The 23,219-nt window shown below is 36.3% G+C and overlaps 1 protein-coding gene across 1 annotated transcript in view; it reads right to left on the bottom strand.

The window, feature by feature from the left end:
* Positions 1-23,219, bottom strand: part of LOC129716645 (homeobox protein homothorax) — an 85,297-nt gene that overhangs the window by 23,328 nt on the left and 38,750 nt on the right. The window contains exon 3 of the mRNA XM_055666483.1: positions 11,576-11,717. Within this exon, the coding sequence (XP_055522458.1) occupies positions 11,576-11,717 (142 nt within the window). The remainder of the gene's footprint in view (positions 1-11,575; positions 11,718-23,219) is intronic.

The following is a 23,219-nucleotide window of genomic DNA, read 5'->3' as shown; positions in this document are numbered from 1 at the left end:
GCGTGTTGACGTGTTGTTATTCGTTGCCATGAAAATCCGTCAATCCTTCGGAGTTCGGAAGTGTATGTTCATGAGAACAGTTTCAAAAATGTCAGTGTTGGAATATCATGCGCGAACAACATTATCCAAAAATGTCCCAGGTAAACCAACCCGATCAAGAAATCGTATCAACTTACTGCTCAGTTGATAAGCTAGGATGTCATCTCCAATGTGTTGAGGAAATACAGTTAAGTCTTTTTTTACACGGTTTTATTTTACACGGTTCTTTTTTACGATGATTTTCCAAATAACGCGATTTTTTTAACGTCGTTTTCTCAAATAACGCGGTTTTTTTACACGGTTTTTATTTTGCACGATTTTCCGTCTTCGCGTAAAATTGTTACAGTTAGTAACAATAACGGTAACAGGCTTTAGTAGGCTGTTTTTTACACATTTCATTTACACATTTTCATTTTTACACGGTTCTTTTTTACGACGTTTTTCCAAATAACGCGTTTTTTACGACGTTTTTCCAAATAACGCGGTTTTTACACTTTTTTTTTTGCACGGTACGTAGAATCGTTTAAAAAAGAACTCTACTGTATTATGCATCGAACCTGTGTTGGCTCAGAAAATAATGATTTTCCAAACTGTACACTTTTCGAGCCCTTTTGGGGTGAGATTGTGCCAAGCTATAATGAACAGTATAGTGGGCGGAATTCACATTCACGACAAAATTATATCAGTAAACGCCAAAACACTTGCATTGTTTACATAGGGTGTGTTGTCTAACTATGGTGTTATTTGAAATAATGACATAAACTTGAGCACAGTAAGCTAACAACTGTTAGATAAAAATTTACAATGACTGATATTACTTATGGAATATAACAAAATTTTGTACACCTATTCTATATAAACTGATGACTTTTGAAGCGAGTAAGGAGGGTTGTGGGTATGTTTTCAGCGGTTTGAGATTTCCAATGGAATATACAATGATCAATGACACATAATAATTGAAACGGAAAGTCTTCTCAGGCTTTATGTCCTAACGTTTTTCCTTTCTAAGCTACCTGGAGACACCACTATGTGTATATAGACTGTCTATCAGTCACGTTCTCATAACTGGTTACTCCAGATATCGATTTGATCCAGTCATACATTATTCTATAATTCATATGAAACGTAGTTACTGGTCAACCCCCTACAGCCCCTTAATAGTCTATGTTGTTTATGGTCGTACCTATACTTACTGTTTTATCATGTTATTCATGTGAATTATTCGTAGATACACTGCTTTTCATTTAACAGGTATTAAATTCAAGTTTTTGTTTTTGGCACAATGTCACCCCATAGAAGGGGTGAGATTAGGCCAAAGTTCTTTTAATTTCAGCAAAATTATAGTTTATTGTAACTTAACCATATTTGCGGCAGTCGTTAACTAAACATTTAACTGTGCATTGACGTGGTTTGGATCAAACTCATTGTCTTAATGTGTGCACTACAAGCTAAGGAACAAAAACGTATCCTTTCTTAACACAATCTCACCCCGGCAGACGGTAATGAATAAAATTTTCCCTGTTTCTAAATATTTAAAATTTTCCGAATACTATAGAAAATAGAGTCTTTCTAAAGGCATACGAAAATTTGAAGAAGTAGACGATATACTTTCACCGTGAAAATTGTATTGTATTTGAAAATAGCTCTTGATATTTATCGCAATTCGAACTTGGTAAATTATATGTATACATTAGGGCGCCAGCAGCTTCTCGAAAAAACACCCTGTGCAAAATTTCAGTTCAATCGGACTTAAAAGAGGGGAGGGGAGCGCAAAGCGATTAAAGTTTGGCCTTTTTGAAAACCAAAAAATCACCCAAGGGGAGGGTAAGTGAAATTTCGGTTTCGAAATTTTTTTATGCCAAATGACTTAAAAACACATGAAACGTCGAGAATTGGTGTCATCTAAAAAATTTTTTTTTCAAAAATCGACTCTCTGGGACTCGTTTTTTTTTCAACCGTCGATTTTTCAATTGTGTTGGGCGGAGTTCAAAACGTTAGAAATTATTTTTTCGAAATTGATCACTAGTCTCTCGAAATAGCCTGTATAACGATATACACTATAACTAGCATCGAATACATTTGGTTTCATTAGGGTGGTTCATTTATTCGGCATAGGGTGGTTCATAGTATTGTGAAAAATGAGTACATATAAAATAAAAAAAGCAATTCGCTTCGTTTGATTGGTGTGACGTCTTCGAAAAAGTTGTAGATAATAATTCTGTCTTTCCAAAACAATTACATTTAAAAAAATTATTTATTCAAAAAAAAAGTTAGAAGAAAAATTAAAAATTATTTATTTAAAAAAAACTCATTTTTGAAAAATCTGATTTTTTTTATAAAACCTACAAAAGATTACCAAAACAATGAAACCAGTCCGATCATTTAGAAATCAAGAAAAAAAATTGATAATTTTTTGAAGCAAAAAATTCTTGAAAAAAAATTTTTTTTTTCAATTATTTTTTCTTAATGGCATATTTTTCTTTTGGAAGGACAAAATACTATCTACAACTTTGCCGAAGACACTATGCCAATCAAACAAACCGTTTCGACTGTAGACATATTTTTAATTTCCAATAGAGCACTCAATGAGGAATTGAGAATATTTTTTCAGTCAAACGGTCAAACGGTTGGCATAGTGTATCTGGCAAAGTTGTAAAAAATAACTTTGTTCTTCCAAAAAAATGTACCCTGTGAAAAACATGAGTTAAAAAAAATATAACTTTTTTTTTCTGATTTTTCCATGATCAGTTTCGCTGTTCAGGTAATCTTTCGTAGTTTTTATAAAAAAAATCAGTTTTTTTATATGGGCTGTTTTGGATAATTAATTTTTAACTTTCTTTTATTTATTTTTGAAATAATAATTTGTTAATAGAGTGTATTTGAGAGACAAAACTATTATCTACAACTTTGCCGAAGACGTCACACCGCTCAAACGAACCGTGTTGGCTCAAAAAATATTTGAAATCATCAATACCTATCCGAAATAGCATTTTTCAATAGCTTTTCAAAAATGAGTTGTGTTCCAAAAAATTAAATCAATAGCACAAAATGGCGTCTTTTGCCTATAAAACATCTATCAGTTTCAGCCAAAGGGCACGTTCACGTTCTGATGATGTAAACTTGACAGAAATGGTATGGTCGAACTGTCAAAACGACGCAAACCCAGAAACAACGAGTCAATTGTGTTGCGTATCTGATTGAGATCCCTAAACTCTCATTATCACTGAATAACATCGATACAGTCTTTTGTCCGATTATATAAGCACTGTGTGTTCGATCAAGTGTTGGCAATCTGTCGGCAGCGAGGATAAACAATTTGCCTTTTGCTTATTAGATATTTTTGACCATAAGGCATTAGATTTAAGACTCCGTAAAACATTAATTTGTATTGTGCCGTGTCAAATAAATGTTGTGCGAACAAAATAAAGAGTTGACAAAGGACGTTATTGTGGTAAATAAAACGAATAAATTGTCTGCTACAACATTCGAAAGAAGAAGTATAAGTGTCCTAGAGAGTAGCTTTTTCAAACAAAATTAAAAAAATCCATCAGTTTCCATTGTCATGTACTTTTAAGACACTTGGAATCGAAAAAATTTTTCAAATATTCAAATTCCATGTACCTCCCGTGTGTGATTTTGCAAATGCCATGAAAGCATTCAACATTTTCCGAGAGACACAATCCTAATTTTGGTTGAGATAATTTTTTTTGCACAGAGTAGTTTTTTGAAACATATTGTGACTTTGTTTTGTAACATCTTGCAATTTTAGATAGTATTTTCTCCAATTCAACATTGCCACCCTAACGACAATGGTATAACAAATATTGAATTTTCAGGAATTTTTCTATTGGTATTCAGTAAAAAGTGATTTTTTTTATTTTATACACATTCTTCACAATACAGTCAAACCTGTTTTTGTGCGAGGGATAGGGACCGCACAAAAAAATCGCATAAAAAAATCATTTGAAACTTCACGTGCTGCTACAAAACAATATTTCCAAAGCATTGTTGAAAAAAAAACTTTTTTTATGCGGTGGATAGGGACTGCCTAAAAAAAATCTTCAGTTAAAAATAACTCGAAAGTTGATAATTCTGATTTAGAATACCTATGAGAACAATTTTAGAACATCGGATTGATAAACGAAACTTTTTTAAACATGCTAATCCTTTCAACCGCTTTCCTTCGTAGGCAATCAATCCGTGACTTTTCCTACGTAAAACTGGCTCAAATAGTAATTTTTTGACGCAACACTTATGGAATGCGTTGGAATTTATTCCATGAATCGGAAAAACTGAATGGCTGAAAATATTGTCGGAAGTGGTCCTTTTTCATATGCCGCACAAAAAAAATTCGCACAAAAACAGTCGCACAAAAACAATAATCGCATAAAAAAGTCGAACAAAATAAATTTCGCACAAAAACCGTTGCACAAAAACAGGTTTGACTGTATTATGAACCACCCTATGCCGACTAAATGAACCACCCTAATGAGACATAATGTATTCGATGCTAGTTATAGTGTATATCATAATACAGGCTATTCCGAGAGACTAGTGATCAATTTCGAAATTGGTTCGTATTTCATTCAAGTTTCTTCCAGTACCTCTCCAGAAAGAAATTCTTGACTGGTGATCTGATCATACTTTTGTAATACTTCATTTTCAATAGGACTCATTACGTTTAAATTGAAATTATGAACACTCTCGAATTGCTGGGCAAGTTTTCGAGTTTTTTCTTCATTCGTAAGAAATGTATACATACTAGGGTGGGGAATCGTTATATGGAAAAAACGAAACTTGATAGCAGAAGGCCAGAACCAAGGTTTTTTTTTGTTCTTTTTAGGGCCCCTAACAATCCTCAATTTATCGGAAGTCGATTGGTTTTGTCTCCGCTTGGCGCATTGCATTTCGAATTTATATGGGGATTTGTATGGAAAAACCAACTTTTTTGCATTTTCCATTCTAAAGAGCTCAAAATGGCTCAAACCAAAGGTTTCATGACTTCAAATGGTAGGTTTTTCATCAGCATAACAACTTGGCCGAAGATACTAAAGAGCTAGGGTGTCGCAAAAAAGTACTAGAGCTGTTCAAAGTTGAGTATGTCGAAATTTATGTTGCAAATCATTTTTTCTGCCAACACAGCCAGTGTACCGGCGTCAGTCAGATTTCCATCAGAAGTGACTTCAGAAACACGTTGTAGATTCTACCTACGCCTAGACTGTTGACCTAAATTTGTTTGCTTGATCCAGCTGAGTGTATAAACTCGTTACGACAGGTTACTTCAGATGGGAATCCTGCTGACACCTGTGCATTGGTAATGCAGCGAATCCTATGTTTTCATGCAGGTTTTGTCATGAAGTTATTGAATTTATCATTCAAATTTGTATTGCTCGGTTTAGACTGTTTATTTTGAAAAAGTAAACAAATAAAATGTGCGTGCATGCTTTAACTAATCGTTGAAGACATGGCTACCTATGGTTAATTTTTAGTAGAGTTCAATGAAATATGTTAAAATTCACAGACTTTGCAACCAACTGTTAAGTGTATAGGACATTTGCGGGACTGGCGCTCAGATCCTACTGACACTAACAGTCTCTCCCGAGCCGAGACTCGAACCCACGACGACTGGCTTGTGAAGCCAGCATCGTACAACGAGACCAGCTGGGAGGGTCGAGAGTTGGTCACGAATTAAATATTTCATTCTTGAACTTTGTCACAGAAAATATTTGTGAATGTTTTGACACGCGGAGACAATAGAAACATTTTTGGTTTCCCCTACAAATATCACCAAGATAAAAATACGTAAAAGCAGAACATGTTTAACAAACTACTTGATGACAATTGCCAAAACTTTGTACTTATTTCGTTGTATTGAACTAATGATATTTTAACATGTTGTGGTAAGTGTACCAGTCATGCTAAGTGCATCAGTTATGGCTATATCGCATACGCGCAATGGTACTAGATATGGCACTACTCCATTCCAACTCTATAGGCCACAACTGGTACGTTTGCAGATTTTGCCACGACGCTTCCTGTATACACAAAACTAACCAATGTAAGTCGACCCTCGTTATTACAGCAATCGTGTGATGGTTTTATTTGTATAGAATGATGTATAGAATTTGGGCTGTCTCGATACATGAAAAAAAGGAATTTTAAAGGGCATTAGTGTAGTTAGAGCGTTAGTTAGCGCTCTGTAGAAATATGAGGAAAGGCAGTTTGTACGGAAATTAGTAGTTTTTGATATATTCACCTTCTGGACAAAACGGCCAGTAGTGGCGACGAGCAAATTGGTAGTCTTAGAAACTGACTAAAACATGTTTTTTTCTCAGCATACTCAACATGATCAAAGTAATTATCATTCATAGAAATTCAGATATATTCTTTTATTTACAACACGATTCGTAGCGCATAAAAAAGATTTCATAGAGTACTTCATTAGAGATGGTCGGTTTGATGTTTTTCAAACCCGTACCCGACCCGAACCCGACTTATTTTTCGGTTAAAATCTGAACCTGTTCCGAACCCGATTTTTTTTAGATCAAACCCGAACCCGAAATTTTGACACCCGAACCCGAGATTTCATAGATTTTATAGTCAGGTTTCGGCTTTTCAAACCCAAACGCGACCTGAACCCGACATTTCCAAATCCGAACCCGAATTTTTTTTTTCACCAAATCCGAGCCCGACTTGTACCCGACACTTTAAAAAATTTTCAAACCCGAACCCGACGGGTACGGCTCGGGTTCAGGTTTCGGGTTCGAAAACCCGAAACCCGACCATCTCTATGCTTCATGCCAGTTCGTTTCGTCAGCACGATATGTTCAACATGCTCGTTTAAAATGGTTAACATCGAGACTGCTTTTGTTTCGGTGAAAATCATTACCAAACCGCAATAAATGTGTTATGTTGGCATTACTCTTTGAAGAGCATTAGTCAATGTCGAATATCATGAACAAAGCTGACTGAATTGACCATTTATATTTTCGTTTATAGATCCTAACACTGTACTGTAAATGTATCTTCGTACGTCATACAATACGCCATACAATTATACAATACGTCATATCTATATCAAATAAAGAAAAAAAATAGTTCAAATAACGTAATACTGAAATAAAAGCTATGCTCACTTCAAATAAAAGAGTTCAGATACAAACATTCTATTATAGTTGTTATTCATGGAATTATCAATCAGTTGTAGTTGCTAAGAAAACGTAATTTATTTTATTAGTTAGTTGAAGTATTCACAATATACGATATTCAGCATCTTGAAATTTTTATCATAATCATTGGTGCTAATTGTTCAATAAAATTATACCCATCGTTATCACGGTTATCAAAAGTATACTGACATAGCGAAACAGTATTAACTGTGATGCAACTCTTAGCACTTCGATACAGTGCAGCGAATCCTATGTTTTGTCACATCAGGTTTTGTCATGAAGTTATTCAATTTATCATTCAAATTTGTATTGCTCGGTTTAGACTGTTTATTTTGAAAAAGTAAACAAATAAAATGTGCGTGCATGCTTTAACTAATCGTTGAAGACATGGCTACCTATGGTTAATTTTTAGTAGAGTTCAATGAAATATGTTAAAAATGTGATCGATATGGTAGAGTCAATTATAGACTCTGGATGTTTCAATAATATCTAACAAACATTAGTTCTGAATTATTGTTCTGCATCGAACTTACGTTCATAAAATACATACAGTTGTTGTTGCTTTCATCGATTTATAGCCCTAATCAAATATCGCACTTCATGTTGCTTTGCGCCACTCGTAGTATTATTGGATTGGTGGTCTGAGGTGAATACATAAAACAGTGTGATTCTTTGCGGAGCGCATGATGGAAAGGGCTATCGTAAATCAAGTGCTTCGAATCACTGACGAGCACGCTTTCGCTCCGTTAATGATTCCGCTACGTGTGAAAATAGATGGCAGTCATTCGAGAATGAGCCACATGACACAACTGGCGTAGCAACTGCGGTAGAAATCAATCCACATGCATTTTATTGGTTGGGAAATATACATTTTATTATTCGACCTAATCGACAATACGCGACTATGAACGATAGAATAATGTAGCAAATATTTCAGTAAAACAGATGGAATGAATTTTGGGCAAGGTCATGAAAGGTATTTATAAAATAGTTGATAATAACTAAATGCATTAGCATAACATTAAACATTCAATCAACCGTGACTCAAACACAAAATAGTATTCATTGAGAATATTCTAGTTGAACATATCAAATATAGGAAGTATATACAACTACGACAACTGTGAAATGATAAACTATTACAGATCATAAAATAATTTGTATTGTGCCGTGTCAAATAAATGTTGTGTGAACAAAAAAAAGATCATAAAATGAAACACTATGGATGAGTATTCTTCCCGTACGAGATAGATTACCCTTAGAAACATAATACACTCTATTAGTTGATGCATTTCTAAGTGTACAATGGGTGGCTGCGAAACGGTTGGTCAAAAAATCAATATTATTCATCAAGTAGTTGCATTACACTTATATTTTATAGTGAGCGGTAGTTTATTCTCAAATATAAAATGTAGAGTACTAGTGAACTTAAACGACTATTTCAAACCAACACAACTTCCACAGTACGATAGAAACGTGTGTCACGATTCCCAATTGTATTTTGTATTGTAAATAATTTACAACAACTAAACTATGCTGTTCAATTTCATCTGACTGTCGCTACCACTGCGCAGTAATACTATTTTCGGTTTTTCGGACTTCTGTATCCATCGCCTGCTTTATTACGTTGCACTGTGCCCTCTTTCTAGTAAAGATGCTGGCTGATAATCAATTCCCACTTTTGCTTTTTCAGCTCTGATACTTCATCTGTACATCATTTACCGCACGCGAGAAAGCATACCAAAATATACCCGCAGTTGAGCACATCAACCGCCTGGCAGCGGGAAAAATACATCGAGAAAGACTAACAAAATGTGAATTTTAGACTTATTCACCTATCAGTGTAAGTTACATTATTTACAGGGTTCAAACAGAGTATCTTCGCAAGTAATGTTGTATTTATCTGTTTCATCGAATATACGATCATCATGAAAAGACGAAATCAATACTACACTTTCAAATATATATTGATGACTTTACTTTTATGATGTGTGCAGCATAAGATTTGCGCTACAGACACTCAACGATCCATACCGTGTATCTATTTCGGTAAAAATATCCAACACGTACGGATTGAAGAACATGTTCCTGTCTAAAAACAAGACGTGTAATGCACATAATATTCAATGATGTCAGCTTGGTTCGAAACGAATTCCACTAAATCTAGTTACCTTTTTGATTTTTTCACAAGGCACATGTGTATAAATTGGAGCAATCAAGTTCAACAACCACAACCCACATCATTGCATACAACTATGGCGTTCAAAACTGAAGAGAACAAACGTGTTTTGACACATCGTGTGATTTACAAGATAACGACTAACAAGGAGGCAGAGCAGGAAACCTTATCGCAACACTCGTAGAAATTTTGTTGCTGCTTTTAATTTAATACGCGGCTACCTATATTTTTGATAACAGTCTAAATCATAGAATGAACCTTCCAAAGATAGCGCTATCAATTTTGAATCAGAATTGTTCATACTGCACAAGCTGTTGTGGTGAACAATATGTCGTATTCAATTTGATCGATTACGAGTTGGGACGCCAGGGATTTGATAAAAACCCATGCAAGTTATGATAATCATCACTATGAAAATACCTCAAAAGCACACTTTCAAATAATGTGATTTACTGAAAAGTTCAAAGAAGGAAGTTTGCTGTTAAAAAATGTTTGCATAGCTTTAATAACAAACAACACATTTTTTTAAAATTTCACCCGACGTTGCTCTAATAATAGGGATACAATACGTTGTACAATTAAAGGTTTTTATTGGATATTTTTTATTGGATATTATTGCTAACTATTAAAACTCATTGGACATTGATATAGCTTAATGTTAGCTTAATCACTTAATGCTGCAGTTTTCCAACATATTAAAAGCTAAGTTTTAATATAAACTGCAAACTTGATACCGTAAAACGGGGCGAATAGAAACAGTCTGCGATATATCTTGCAGTGTACAAAAATACTATGATGTATAGAATGAATATAAAAGTTTTAAAACATGGGTATTGCCTCCCTTTATTAAGGGTGTAACGTCCATTTTGATAAAATAAGTAATTCATTGTTTTATTGAAAAAAATTGAAAAACTCCGCAATGGAGCGAATAGAAACACTCGCCAATAAAATACGTTTTCCTTGTTCTGATAGAAAATTCTAGTTTTAATTTGAAGAAAACAGAACAATTGCATCATATTATTTGATATGAGAGGCAAGAAAACGATATAAAGTATCAAAATAGTGAAAATGTTCGGTTTATTACTTCATGTTTGTTATCTTATGAATGAATATGTTCTATTAGAGTCATTATTAGGAACAGAAGGACTCGGGGTTGGGTCAAGCATTTCCACCGGTCTGGCATTTTCCGGTGTTTCATCTAGGACACGACATCCGGGAACATTTTGTCTTGGTGGAACTGAAACCTTGATTCATTTCTCTCGGGTCAGTCCATGTCGAGCATCGTGCAGCAGATAAATCAGACTTTCATCACGTTTTTGGAAACTAGCGTGCTGGTCTATTGGATTTAAGTCTAAAGGTAACATCCGATTTATCACAGAGTAGTTGATTCTATATTTCGTAACCGCTTGACAAGGAAACAGTTTTTTTGCGTAAAATCTCAACAGCAACAGGCGGAGCAAATACGTTTTAGGACTTTTTTGTCGGTAAGTCCTGACCACGATGGGCAGAAAATACACAAAACATGCTCCGTCTATCATTTTACAAATAAAACATTATAGCATTTCTAAAATCCACATGTTTTGGTACAAAAAATAGCCGCTACGGCGTTGTTTCTATTCGCCCCGTTAATCTGAGAACCGCGAGTTTCCCATGAAACAAGGTAACGTGGTGATTAATACCTTACGGCAATCCTTTAATTCTTCGTAAAAACTTGAAATGCTTAACTACCGACTCAGTATATCTTACGAACAAGTTCTAAGTGAAGCAGAATGGCTTCCACAGACAAAGTTTTTTGGTACTCGGAAACGTTCAGAATTTGAGCCCCCATTTTGCATTTTTTAAGCAAACCGACAGTAGTGCTGCTAACCCAAAAATGGGTTTGCAGGACTTGTTTATTATTGAACTATCCAAGAAAATATTTTTTGCATGGTTTTTAAATGTAATCGAAGACTTAAAATCGCATTTTTTCAAGTTCGAAAATTTGTTTCTATTCGCCCCACTGTTTCTATTCGCCCCGTTCTACGGTATCATTGCGCGCCATATCCATTCTAGTCAACTTTCAAAATATCGAAACACTTTCTTATCAATGTTGAACTGCCTATCGTTGGGATCATCAAACATAATTTTGTGTTTGCACTGGGCAAACATAAGATAACTGTTCAGTGTTCCTTCCGGTAATTCGGCTTACCTGTTTGCTAAATACTGCCACATCTTCACTGAAAGAATCTGAGGAACACACATCACCACCCGCAACACCTGGTTCTCGGGGTGTACACGTCGCCAGTTCACACTTCTCAAATATTAGAGCCAACAGCGGGAATAATGGGTGTCTGCAGAGAATGAAGAAAGAGATAAAACATACTGTTAATTGACTTGAACAAACATTGACTTCCATGAGATTTGAATTTGAATTCATAAAATTCATATTATGATGATTGTCAAAAAGAGAACATATGCTGATAAGATATTTCAACTATAGTGATTGTTTGTCTGTTATTTCTAATGGCACGGGCTTCGAAGGTATGTAATGCTTTGCTGCCGCGGTAGCAAACTCCTGCCATAGGCAAAATAAAGTTTATAACTCAGTTTGCGTGTAGTATTAATTTATTTTCGTAATTTATGATAAGCGTTTTTAGCACATGCCATTCGAAAATTTTTTAGTGGTATCTGCCTTTGAAAAATTTGTTCTTTCAATAGTATACACTCAAACTGACTCCGATATTTGAAAACCTTACCAGATCATTGCAAACCAAGATTAAAATATTTATGATTATAGGTAAAATAAACATTGTTTAGAACTCAGTGTGCACTACATAACACATGGAGATGGTACACATTCGGTGCAAGAACAACGCAGCTTCCTTAAATGTATTTAATACCAGGCGAGACAGATCCGACGACGCAATACGTAAATATTATGTTAATGTCACTAAATATTATACTTTCACCAATTGTTTATGTAATTCTCGACCTGATTCGAGTGATTGTTTGAGTAAGAAAATCTTGAGAATGAAAGATCGAGAAGGACTATGTCTCGCAACCGACATGCATTTCGTTCAGTTGCTGAATGAAGAAATAACATTCAACCAAAGTAAAGTGCTACGTAAACATGGAACGGCGACAGTTCAAGCAAAAGCCTTGGCGTATCTTGCCTGCAATCTTAATACATGCAACGCAAGACGATTTCATTGCATCTGTCATGCCAGATAGAATGTAAAACAGATTACCCTAAGCTTGATTAAAACAGAGAAACTGACAAGAAATAGGAACGTTATTGCTTATAATTTTCCGTGAGTCTGGTACGCTGTTAAAGTAATTCAAAGTTGACGTAGCTAAACTGGAAATTATTATTAGGATCTGAGTACACCATTCGATTTGTTATGATGTTCAGAATCTCTGGTCAAAATTTCAAAATCGTCGTACGGTACATTTTTGAGTCGTAAAGTAAGGAGTACATTCTATAATTTAAAATAGTTAAAAACAAAATTGTAACTCCCATCCTCTCACCTCAAATCCCCACTAGCTCGTAGTCGGCCGCGAGATATAAAAAATGTGCCTCCCTCTTTCCCCTGCTGATTTAGAATTAAAAAAAAATGTACTTGGCTCAGTTAAACATAAATTGTATCGTGCCGTGTCAAATAAACTATTTTTAAACTAAAAAAAAGGTCGTAAAGTACAAAAAAGTCATATAAAAACAGCTAAACTCTGATTGCAAAGCACGTTTCTCAACCACCATTTCATAAATAACTTTCAAAATAGTTTCTACACATTCCAAGTATTATATTTCATGACATTTACAATTGGTGGAAAGATTTATTTGAAAATCCCACAGTGCACCGTAGTCTAAGCACGAAAAATCATGATTGTACTAGATTTGACTGTGAAAACTTGATTTTATGTACTCAATGTCTTCAGCAAAATTGTTTCTTAGAACAAGACTATACTTTTGGCGTTTTCGGTTTTGCGATCAATCCACCTATCTCTCTGTATGCCTGAAGGGCACTGGGTACTGAAATGCCACTGCGAGGTTACGGATTGCTCTTACTCATTGATGGAGTAGACCTGTTGTGTTGTAAACCTGTACCCCACCTGTATCAATCCACCTTACAGTTAGACAAAAAAAATATTTTTTTTTAATTTTCAAAATACCAGTTTGCTTTCCTCAGCAAAGTTGTGGAAAAATATGAAAGAAAAACAATTGCTGAATACTGCGATGTCCTGTCTGTACGTTGGACACGACGAAATAGAGATTTTTGTGGAACACTCCTCTCTGAAATCAGTTTTTTGTCCATAACATTTTCTGAGATTGTCAAAACAATATATTTTACGAGGTCGTGAGGGAAGCTTAGTTGAATTAATAAAATCATAGAACATTTTGAATTGTTTTCCTACGAACATTTGAAGAGAGGACAGTTTTCAGCTTCTATCACGCGTTTCTCTCGCACCGATGGAAACGCGATATACATACACATCTCCCGGTTGTCGTAATGAAGTAACTTCGTGGATATTCGTATGCTTCTGGCGTTTGGGTAGACAGACGCGCGTCGTTCTCGGATCGATAGAATCGGTGAATATACTCATCGCTCATGGATCGCATTACTTATCAAGGTGAATCATGATCCAACGTTGCTTTTTCCAACTTACAAATAATCTCCTTCCTGTGATCTTTGTGGAGATGCAGAGGTTAACACGGTCTCCAACCAGTAAAGGCCAAACTAGCATTCCTTCCTTCTTCCCGTTACTGAACATTAAAGTATTGAGCCACTAAAACTTGTACACTTGAGAATGGTCGGTCAACGCCAGCCCCATTCAGTTCAGTAATTTTTAACCTTCATCGCATCCTAAAAAAAATACTTTGTCTACCCTGGTGCGTGGTTTTCCACATATACAACATTACAATTTCTTTTGGGCAAGAAAAAACTGAATTCGCCCCTTAAATGTTTTTCTTATTGAGTGCTTACATACCTGAAGCTATAGATACCAAATAATCCTGTGTTGTGTTCAGCAAATGCAGAGAAAATCTAAATACATTGGTCGTAAAAAAGAAATAAACACACATACACATACTTCCGCACACATACATACCTCATCTGATTTTCGAAACAGAATTATTTGGTACCTTTAGTATCAGGTATGTAAGCACTCATTGAAAAAAAATATGTTGATTCTTGTCCAAAATAAATTGAAATGATATATATGTGGAAAACCACACACCAGGGTAGACGACGTTAGTTTTTAAATATCTTATCAACCAAAAATATTTTTGCTTTAGACGAAACTTATTTTATGTTAATCTGATGGTTCAGAAATTGTCAAGAAATTTCGTCAAAATCGATCGATAACTTTCCGGAAAAAAATCGAAACAAAATTCATTTGTGTGGTTTCCACACAAGGATAGGATGAAGGTTTATATATTATGTTTTAAGATAATTTTAGTATTCAACATAATTGTCAAGAAATTTCGTCAAAATCGATCGATAACTTTCCGGAAAAAATGGAAACAAAATTCATTTGTGTGGTTTTCCACACAAGGGTAGGATGAAGGTTTATATATTATGTTTTAAGATAATTTTAGTATTCAACATAATCATAACTGGAGTTAATGATGTACTACCAATCATGAATTTCTATAACTGATAACTTCACTTGTAGTAAAACAGATAATTTTCAAAGCAATATTGTATACAAACTCTATTGGCAGTTTTTGATTATTAATTGTACAAAATGTCTTGAAATCATCAGGTCATGAATAATCGCATCACTATAGATTTTTTTGAGTGTGATTCTGGATAAGTTTGTAAGTAAAACTCGAAAAGTAATAATATATAATTTTATAAGTTATTTAACTAAGTGTAAGAATTGGAACCAATATCATCAAATATAATCAACTCATTATAAAAATAATTTGAACACTTTGCATTTGTTTTCAGCATGTACTTCTACCATTACCTTTCTCCAGGCGATAGTCTAGAATCTTTCAGGATGAAACAAAACAAAAAAGGTAGCGTTGAAAAGTTTAACATGCTTTAAAAGACAATAGTCATAAAATATTTATTACTATTTTTCTTTTCCGACACACTTCAATGTGCTCTTCTTCTCATCTCTCACGAACTCTCATCTTCAAGACTCTTCATACAGAAAAGCACAACACTTTACGAATATCCAAAGCGTAGTGCATCGAACAGTCGCTCGCTTCTCTGTTCATTTGCCTCTACCCGGCAAACCACAGAGGCGGAGTGATACCTCCAAACTGGAATAGAACGCTTGGCGGTGTTAAATGCATGTAATAAAACATATATAATCATTTTGTGGCTAGTTAATTACGCCCGGCATACAATGAAACTATTTTTAAACTAGTGTCATAATTGATGGATTATTCTGGAACTGTATCTTAATGCCATATTGCCTTCCCGACCAGAAGAGTATAACTAAAACGTTACAAAATGCTATCAACAGCAGATACAAGCAGATGATAACAAATCCTGAAATGAAGTTGTTCTAAAGCAAGTCTAACATTTTTTTCGCATTATCAAAAGTAGTTTCTAACAAAGATTGTTATTATACTGTTCTAATCTTATTTTCTTATTTTGTTAGAAAGCTGATACGTCACTAACAAAGTTTGATGTTGGTTTGATACTAGTAGAATCGTTTTTGTTATGATTACTGTTATTTCAACACCTATCGAGATCAAATTGAAAACACCATTTGAAAGGGTCATAACAAACTAACAGCTTCTGTTAAATTTTTGTTTTGACTTTCTGAGCGGCTTTCTACCACACATAGACATGTACTTGTCCCAGTGAATGTTATACGGAACTAATAAATGTCGTTGTTTATCTAGAATATCTTCACAGAAAATTAGTAATCATGATCAATTTAGTCCCGTGCGCCGCCGCCACCGATGATTTTGAGTCGACGCGCCGCTGAGGAAATTTTTTAAGCGCCGATAATGATTATGTAAGCTGGATTTTTTTCTGATTCTAGAGATACCACGAGTTTTTGAATATTCAATACAACGAATGTTCGATAAATTATAAAAAAATAAAAGTCTGGGTAAGTTTTTTACAAAGACTCTGCTATTTTTTTTAAAACAGACTTTGCGTTGCTTCTAAAATTCTACGTGAATTTTCGCAAAGGTCAAGATGTCTTATACATATTCGAGCATTTGCTGAAGATTTTGCGTGAACTATATGTTTGGTAAAATCTATTCTTGTGTTCTATATTATCTGCCTATCTTCGATGCACTTATTGTTGTAATTATCTTCAAATATAAATCATTTTCTTTAATGTTCTTCAATTATACATCATAAGACTATTGAATATAAATGTTTGGAAAGATCACATTTTTTCGTACTTTAGCAATAATGACGTTGAAGAAAAGCGCAAATCAATTTCCAAAATACAAAAATTAGGAACTGCATTTTCCTGCTAGTTCGATAATTAGAATTGTGACGAGAGTGAAATACATTTTTTTATTGGAAATAACATTTCTGAATCGAGACAGCAGGAATGCATACATCTCATTATTTTAAAATTATCTTCTTATCCCATACTGAACGTTTGTTTGGGATAAGCATTTCCGGTGTTTTTTATTGCTGGCTCGTAGATGATTTTTGTTAGTATTCTGTAGAGTTAACATTGATTTTTTATGTATTTTCTTGGCATCCATGTTACATTTGCATGTTATATCATTTCCTTATTGTTGGTGCTCTGATGATTTCAAAAACAATTGTTTTTTAGCTTCATTTCTAACCATTCTCTTTGACATCTTGTCAAACCTGATAGCAGTTTTTTTTATGTGTGGTAGCTGAACTTACAAAAATCCGTGCATGCGAGCAAAATTTTGCGCAATATTTTAGAAGTGGTAATAAGTGACACGCTGACACACGCCGCTGCCGCCGCGCCGATAAAACCCAACGCCGCCGTCGCCGATGATATGGTCGGCGCACAGCACAAAATTAATTATGCAAGGTATATGGGTCTCAAACATACCAAGTTGCTTGGATATTCATTACAACATTTTTTATTAGTTTGGAAATTTTTCTAAATCAAGTAAAGGTTTTCATTGATGAAATTTTCTCTGGGAATAGATTCTCATTTATGGAATGAAAAAATTTGTTATTAACCCATATAATTGTTATAAATTATTGTATGTAAGATAAACAGGACAATATTATTCATTGGGCATTCATAGAGATACAATAGACAGCACTGCCTCTGAAAAATATTAATATAAACTCTGAAACATACTGAAAACATTCATTTGAATCTTAAGTATTTGTAGAAATAAAACCAAGAGAAAACTAAGAATTTTTACCGAAAGTGATAAATTAGAAGTTGTTTTGTTGATAATGCTGTATCTGTAGTAAAATCAATTGGTCGGTGTGCGACCAGAGCGAACCAAGCGCCATTTTTTTTAAATTGAGTTTTTAACACCAGTGGATGTAAAAATTGATAATCTATCTTTCATCAAAAAAATAAAAAATTGAACAGTGTATCTTAAATTTCTCTGCAGCAGCTAGCAGGAAACATGCGGGGTGGATAAACTTTGATCGCCGATTACTCGAAATAATGTTTTTGGCGTTTGGTTCGGTCTGGTCGCACGCCGACCAATTATAAGATGAGCGCCAACATTGGGATATTAATAACTTTGAGGTTTGAGATTCTGTTTCCAGAAAAAAATTTATCGACACAACAACCTTTTTTGCGATGTTTAAATTTGAACATAAAAATTTCAAATTCCTAAGGAACCTGTTTTTGTGGATATTCAAACAACTGGCACAACTCCCGTCTGCTTCGACAGAACAGATGTAGGGTAGGGAAAGGCATAAGCACTGGCGCTTATGTCAATCAGTCGAAGAATGCAGGCCTTAAACTTCTGAATTTTGATCAATATCGACAATTTCAATGATGGAAACGAAAACTTTGATTGTCTAGCTGTCTTACGAATATAAGAAATTCCGTTAATCACAAAGAAATCTGTGAACAATCACCATTCGGAACAAATCGACCTATATTGCAGCCATTCAGGAGCCACTTCGGGTGCTGAAGAAAAACGGCTAGAAAACAGATGGAAACTGTTTGAAATAGGTTCGGGGTGATTGGGATAGTGTCCCTCGATTGGTAACTTTAATTGTTTATTGTTCAAGTTTGCTAACTTAGTTTTTCAATCTGAAAACAAGTTCTGACAAAGAAAAGGATAGAGAACATATTGATATACTTCTGTTTGAATTTCACCCAACACATTTCGAGTATTTCGTCTCAATACACAGGCGGTTCCTAAAGCTGCATAGAATATGTTCCCTACCCTACGATCAACGCAGTATAAGGAACTTGTGTTGCGCAGTGAAGGAAGAAACGTTAGCAATATTCCTTAGAAGAACTTTCGCTGCTACCAGCACCAGGCAAACCAGCAATGTTGAAATAAGTACAGTAGAGACTTCACTAAAGCTCTACGCCTTAGTTATCTATTCGCCGTAAACCTTAAAAATCTATGAAACGTGGGCATACGATGTGGATAGTCTGTTGCCTGCAACAAAGTCTATCGGAGTAGGTAACCAAGCCATCGCTTACGCTTACAGTAGCCATCAATCATATCAAAGATGCTACCTAATAGAATATGCAGCTCTAGAAACGATATCCAAAAACTACACCAATTCTTTATAACAAAAAAAAAAGAGCTACGCCGACAATATTTCAACACCAAGAAAAAACTAAGTCTTAGGTTTTACGCTAACTTTTGGAAGATATCGGCGTCTAATAACTCGTTTTCTCTGTTCGTTTACTGTTATCTCGATTACACCACTTTTTGTGAAGAGGAATCAATTTCCATCTCGAAAAATTATCTTGAAACTTGTTTCACTTATAAATTATAAGCATGATAGACGCAAACTGCATCATATATGGAGGATCGATCTGTTCTCTAATCGTACTTTAATGTTCTTTAGTTCTATATTGTTCAAATATGTCCTTTGCTTCCGCAACAATCAATGCAGCTTTTCCTAACAATTGAATCACTAACACTACGATAAACTGGATTCGTGCTCTGGTCGCTAATTATCGACTATTAAAAAACTATCAGTACTAAGCTACGGAGTTACTGGCTAAGCCGACAACAAAGTTATCATCGTCAGATAAAAGTGTTACACGGTACGCAATTCGGTCAAACATGCATAATTAGAAGTCGGCCTAAAATAACTTACCTCGACGGCGCAAGCTAACTCAACATAGTTAGTTAAGCGTCGAGCTTGTCTCTCATTTCTCTCTTTTTGTTTGATTGCTTGCCTTTACTTATTAATTTAAAAAAATTCCCCAAAGTTTTAAAAATGTTTCAAAATTCGTTTGGGGTGCGATGAAACATTCAATCAAAATAAGGTGTCCTTATTCTACTACAAAATCGTGGGCAATAAACATGTTAGGCCGTAAAACAGACAAGTATCAGTTCAAAAATTCATTAGTTCCGATAGGTTTTTGGGTAAAAAATCCAAATAGTTCGTCCACTCTAACCCAGCAGTTTTTGAAGACTTCCGAGGGCAGCAGAATAGCAGCATCGTCGACGAAAATAGAGAAGAGTAGCGGACCCTCAAGTTACCTGGGTCCGCTACTCTTCTCTACTCTAACGATACTGCTCTTCTGCTGCCACTGTTTTATGGCGACGCTACGAAATTATTTAATAGAGCAAATAAATTAAGTATTTGCGTGAATGCATGGAGCTACCGATATACCTGGACACGTTTGTTAATTGGTGTGGAACAAACTGTTGAACGTTGAGCGGGGGCCTAGTGTGGTTGGTAACGTCTCCGTCAACCACGCTCGACGCCTGGGTTCAAATCCCACCGCCGACATAGGTGTCGATGGTTGTGAGGTGGCGTGATCCACTCACAACCAACCCAACTGGTCTAGATTCAGTCCTAGCCGACACCGGGAGATTTTCTGAGGCGAAAAATCTCTGGGATCACGCCTTCCATCGCATGAGGAAGTAAAGCCGTTGGCGCCGGTCCGTTAATAAACGGGTCGTGAGTTAGGGTCCTGGGTGTGGAGTCGCCTCCCTGGGCGTCGGTGATTGGCCACAACAGTGGCGGAACTAGACCGACAGAAAATAAACGAGAATAAAAAAAAAACTGTTGAACGTTAAGTTTCTTCTGGCAGAAAGCGCATACAGCAATCCTAGATATCAGTTTCGTAGTATGAATTACATTCCAAGCAAAATGTTCATCATCTGTCATGCTCTTCGCTTTCTCTCATTGCGGGATCTACAGAACTTACGAAAACCGCTGTCGATATCGGTACGCAAGAGGTCTAGCGTATTTTTTTTATTCTCGCTTATTTTCCGTCGGTCTAGTTCCGCCACTGTTGTTGTGCCAATCACCGACGCCCGGGAGGCGACTCCACCCAGGACCCTAACTTACGACCCGTTGATTAACGGACCGGCGCTAACGGCTTTACTTCCTCATGCGATGGAAGGCGTGATCCTAGAGATTTTTCGCCTCAAAAAATCTCCCGGTGTCGCTTAGGATTGAATCTAGACCAGTTGGGTTGGTTGTGAGTGGATCACGCCACCCCACAACCATCGACACCTATGTCGGCGTTGGGATTCGAACCCAGGTGTCGAGCGTGGTTGGCGGAGACGTTACCAACCACGCTAGGCCCCCGCCTAGGTCTAGCGTACTTATTACCGTTTCCGCAAATCACGCCAGTGGCCTAAACGTGTCGATGATTGTGGCCGGATCCACTCACAATCAACCGAGCTGCCTGGATTCAATTCTAAAAACCTAAATTAATCCACCTAGCGGTCAGACCCAGCCTTTCTCATTCAAACTTCTATTTTTTTTTCGTTCATATATAATTTATTTGACACGGCACAAATACAATTTAATGTTTAACGGCGCCAATTATATCTGGTAGCTTACTTTCTAAAGTATCTTAATAACTAAAAGCAAATTTTTATCCTCGCTGCCGACTACGAGCTGAAACTAAATCTAACTTAAAGCTAGAATGTTTTGCATTAAAAGCACTGATTTGTTGTTTGATGGTTTTCCATCGCCATAGGTAAGCAGCATATTGAATATGTTCCGCTGCTGGGCCAAGATATTACGGGCTGGCATATTGGGTTGTCTCCCTCGGGACCTGAGAGTATCGTGCGGGTCTAGTTGCTGTTTCCGGATCCGGGGTCTTAACGTGTTCTTGTCGTTTGGTTGGATGTAGGCGGAAGGGAATAGGATTAAACTGGGGCGTGGATGGATTTCAGGAAAACGTATATAAGGGACATGTAGGATAGGTCACGGCTCGCCAAGACATCACGAACAGGAACAGCCGGCTGCCTACTTTCGGCCTGCAGGGAAGCTATTAATTTAGACCTGGCGTCACGGTGTACAGGGCATGACCAAACCACATGCTCTATGTCGTGATTACCCTCACCACAGGCACATATACCACTTTCCCCGAGCCCAACACGACGGAGATGCGCGTCAAATCTATAGTGATTGGACATAAGCCAGGACATCACGCAAATGAAATCCCGACCTACATCCAACCCCTTGAACCATGGGTTCGTCGATACTTTGGGGATTATGGAATGTAACCAACTTCCCAATTCCCCTCTGGTCCAAGCATTTTGCCAACTGATGATCCTATTCTGACGTACAAGTGCGAAAAATTCATTAAAAGCAATTGGTCTTTCATAAATATCACCGTTTGTTGCGCCCACCTTATCCAAAGAGTCCGCTTTCTCATTGCCCGGTATCGAGCAGTGAGAAGGGACCCACGCTAAGGTAATCTGAAACGATTTTTCGGATAAAGCACTCAGATGTTCCCGTATTTTCCCCAGGAAATACGGAGAGTGCTTAACATCTTTCATCGATCGGAGAGCCTCAATGGAACTGAGACTGTCCGTAAAGATGAAATAGTGGTCCGTGGGCATTTTTTCGATAATCCCTAGGGTGTACTTAATTGCAGCCAATTCTGCGACGTAAACAGAAGCAGGATTATCGAGCTTATGGGAGACGGTTAAATTGTTATTGAAAATACCGAAGCCAGTGGACCCATCAAGAAGTGATCCGTCAGTGTAGAACATATTGTTGCAGTTGATGTTTCGATATTTATTGGAAAAAAATTTGGGGATCTGCTGCACGCGTAAATGATCCGGGATTCCACCAGTTTCTTCTATCATGGATGTATCGAAAAACACAGTAGAATCAGAAGTATTTGATAAGTCGACACGATTTGGAATATTCGAAGAAGGGTTAAAATTTTGGGACATGTGATGGAAATACAATGTCATAAAACGGGTTTGAGAATTAAGTTCGATTAACCTTTCAAAATTTTCAATCACGGGACGGTTCAAGACCTCACATTTGATAAGAATACGAGAAGACAGGCTCCAAAAGCGGTTTTTCAATGGTAGTACTCCAGCTAAGACCTCCAAACTCATCGTATGGGTCGACTGCATGCAACCTAAGGCGATACGCAAACAACGATATTGTATTCGCTCCAGTTTGATCTGATGTGTGTTTGCTGCGGAGCGGAAGCAGAAACACCCGTATTCAATAACAGACAATATCGTTGTTTGGTAAAGCCTTATAAGGTCTCCTGGATGGGCTACCCACCATTGTCCGGTTATTGTACGAAGAAAATTCACTCTTTGTTGATATTTTTTCATCAGATACCTCACGTGACAACCCCAGGTGCCTTCAGAGTCGAATCAGATACCAAGATATTTGTGTACCAAAACCTGAGAAATCGTTTTACCCATTAATTGTGTTTGAAGCTGAGCAGGTTCATGCTTCCTAGAAAAAACTACTATCTCAGTCTTCTCCGGAGAGAATTCGATACCT

Source organism: Wyeomyia smithii, chromosome 1 (genome assembly GCF_029784165.1).
Source record: "Wyeomyia smithii strain HCP4-BCI-WySm-NY-G18 chromosome 1, ASM2978416v1, whole genome shotgun sequence".
Taxonomy (NCBI): Eukaryota; Metazoa; Arthropoda; class Insecta; order Diptera; family Culicidae; genus Wyeomyia; species Wyeomyia smithii.
This window is presented reverse-complemented; position numbering and strand designations above follow the sequence as displayed.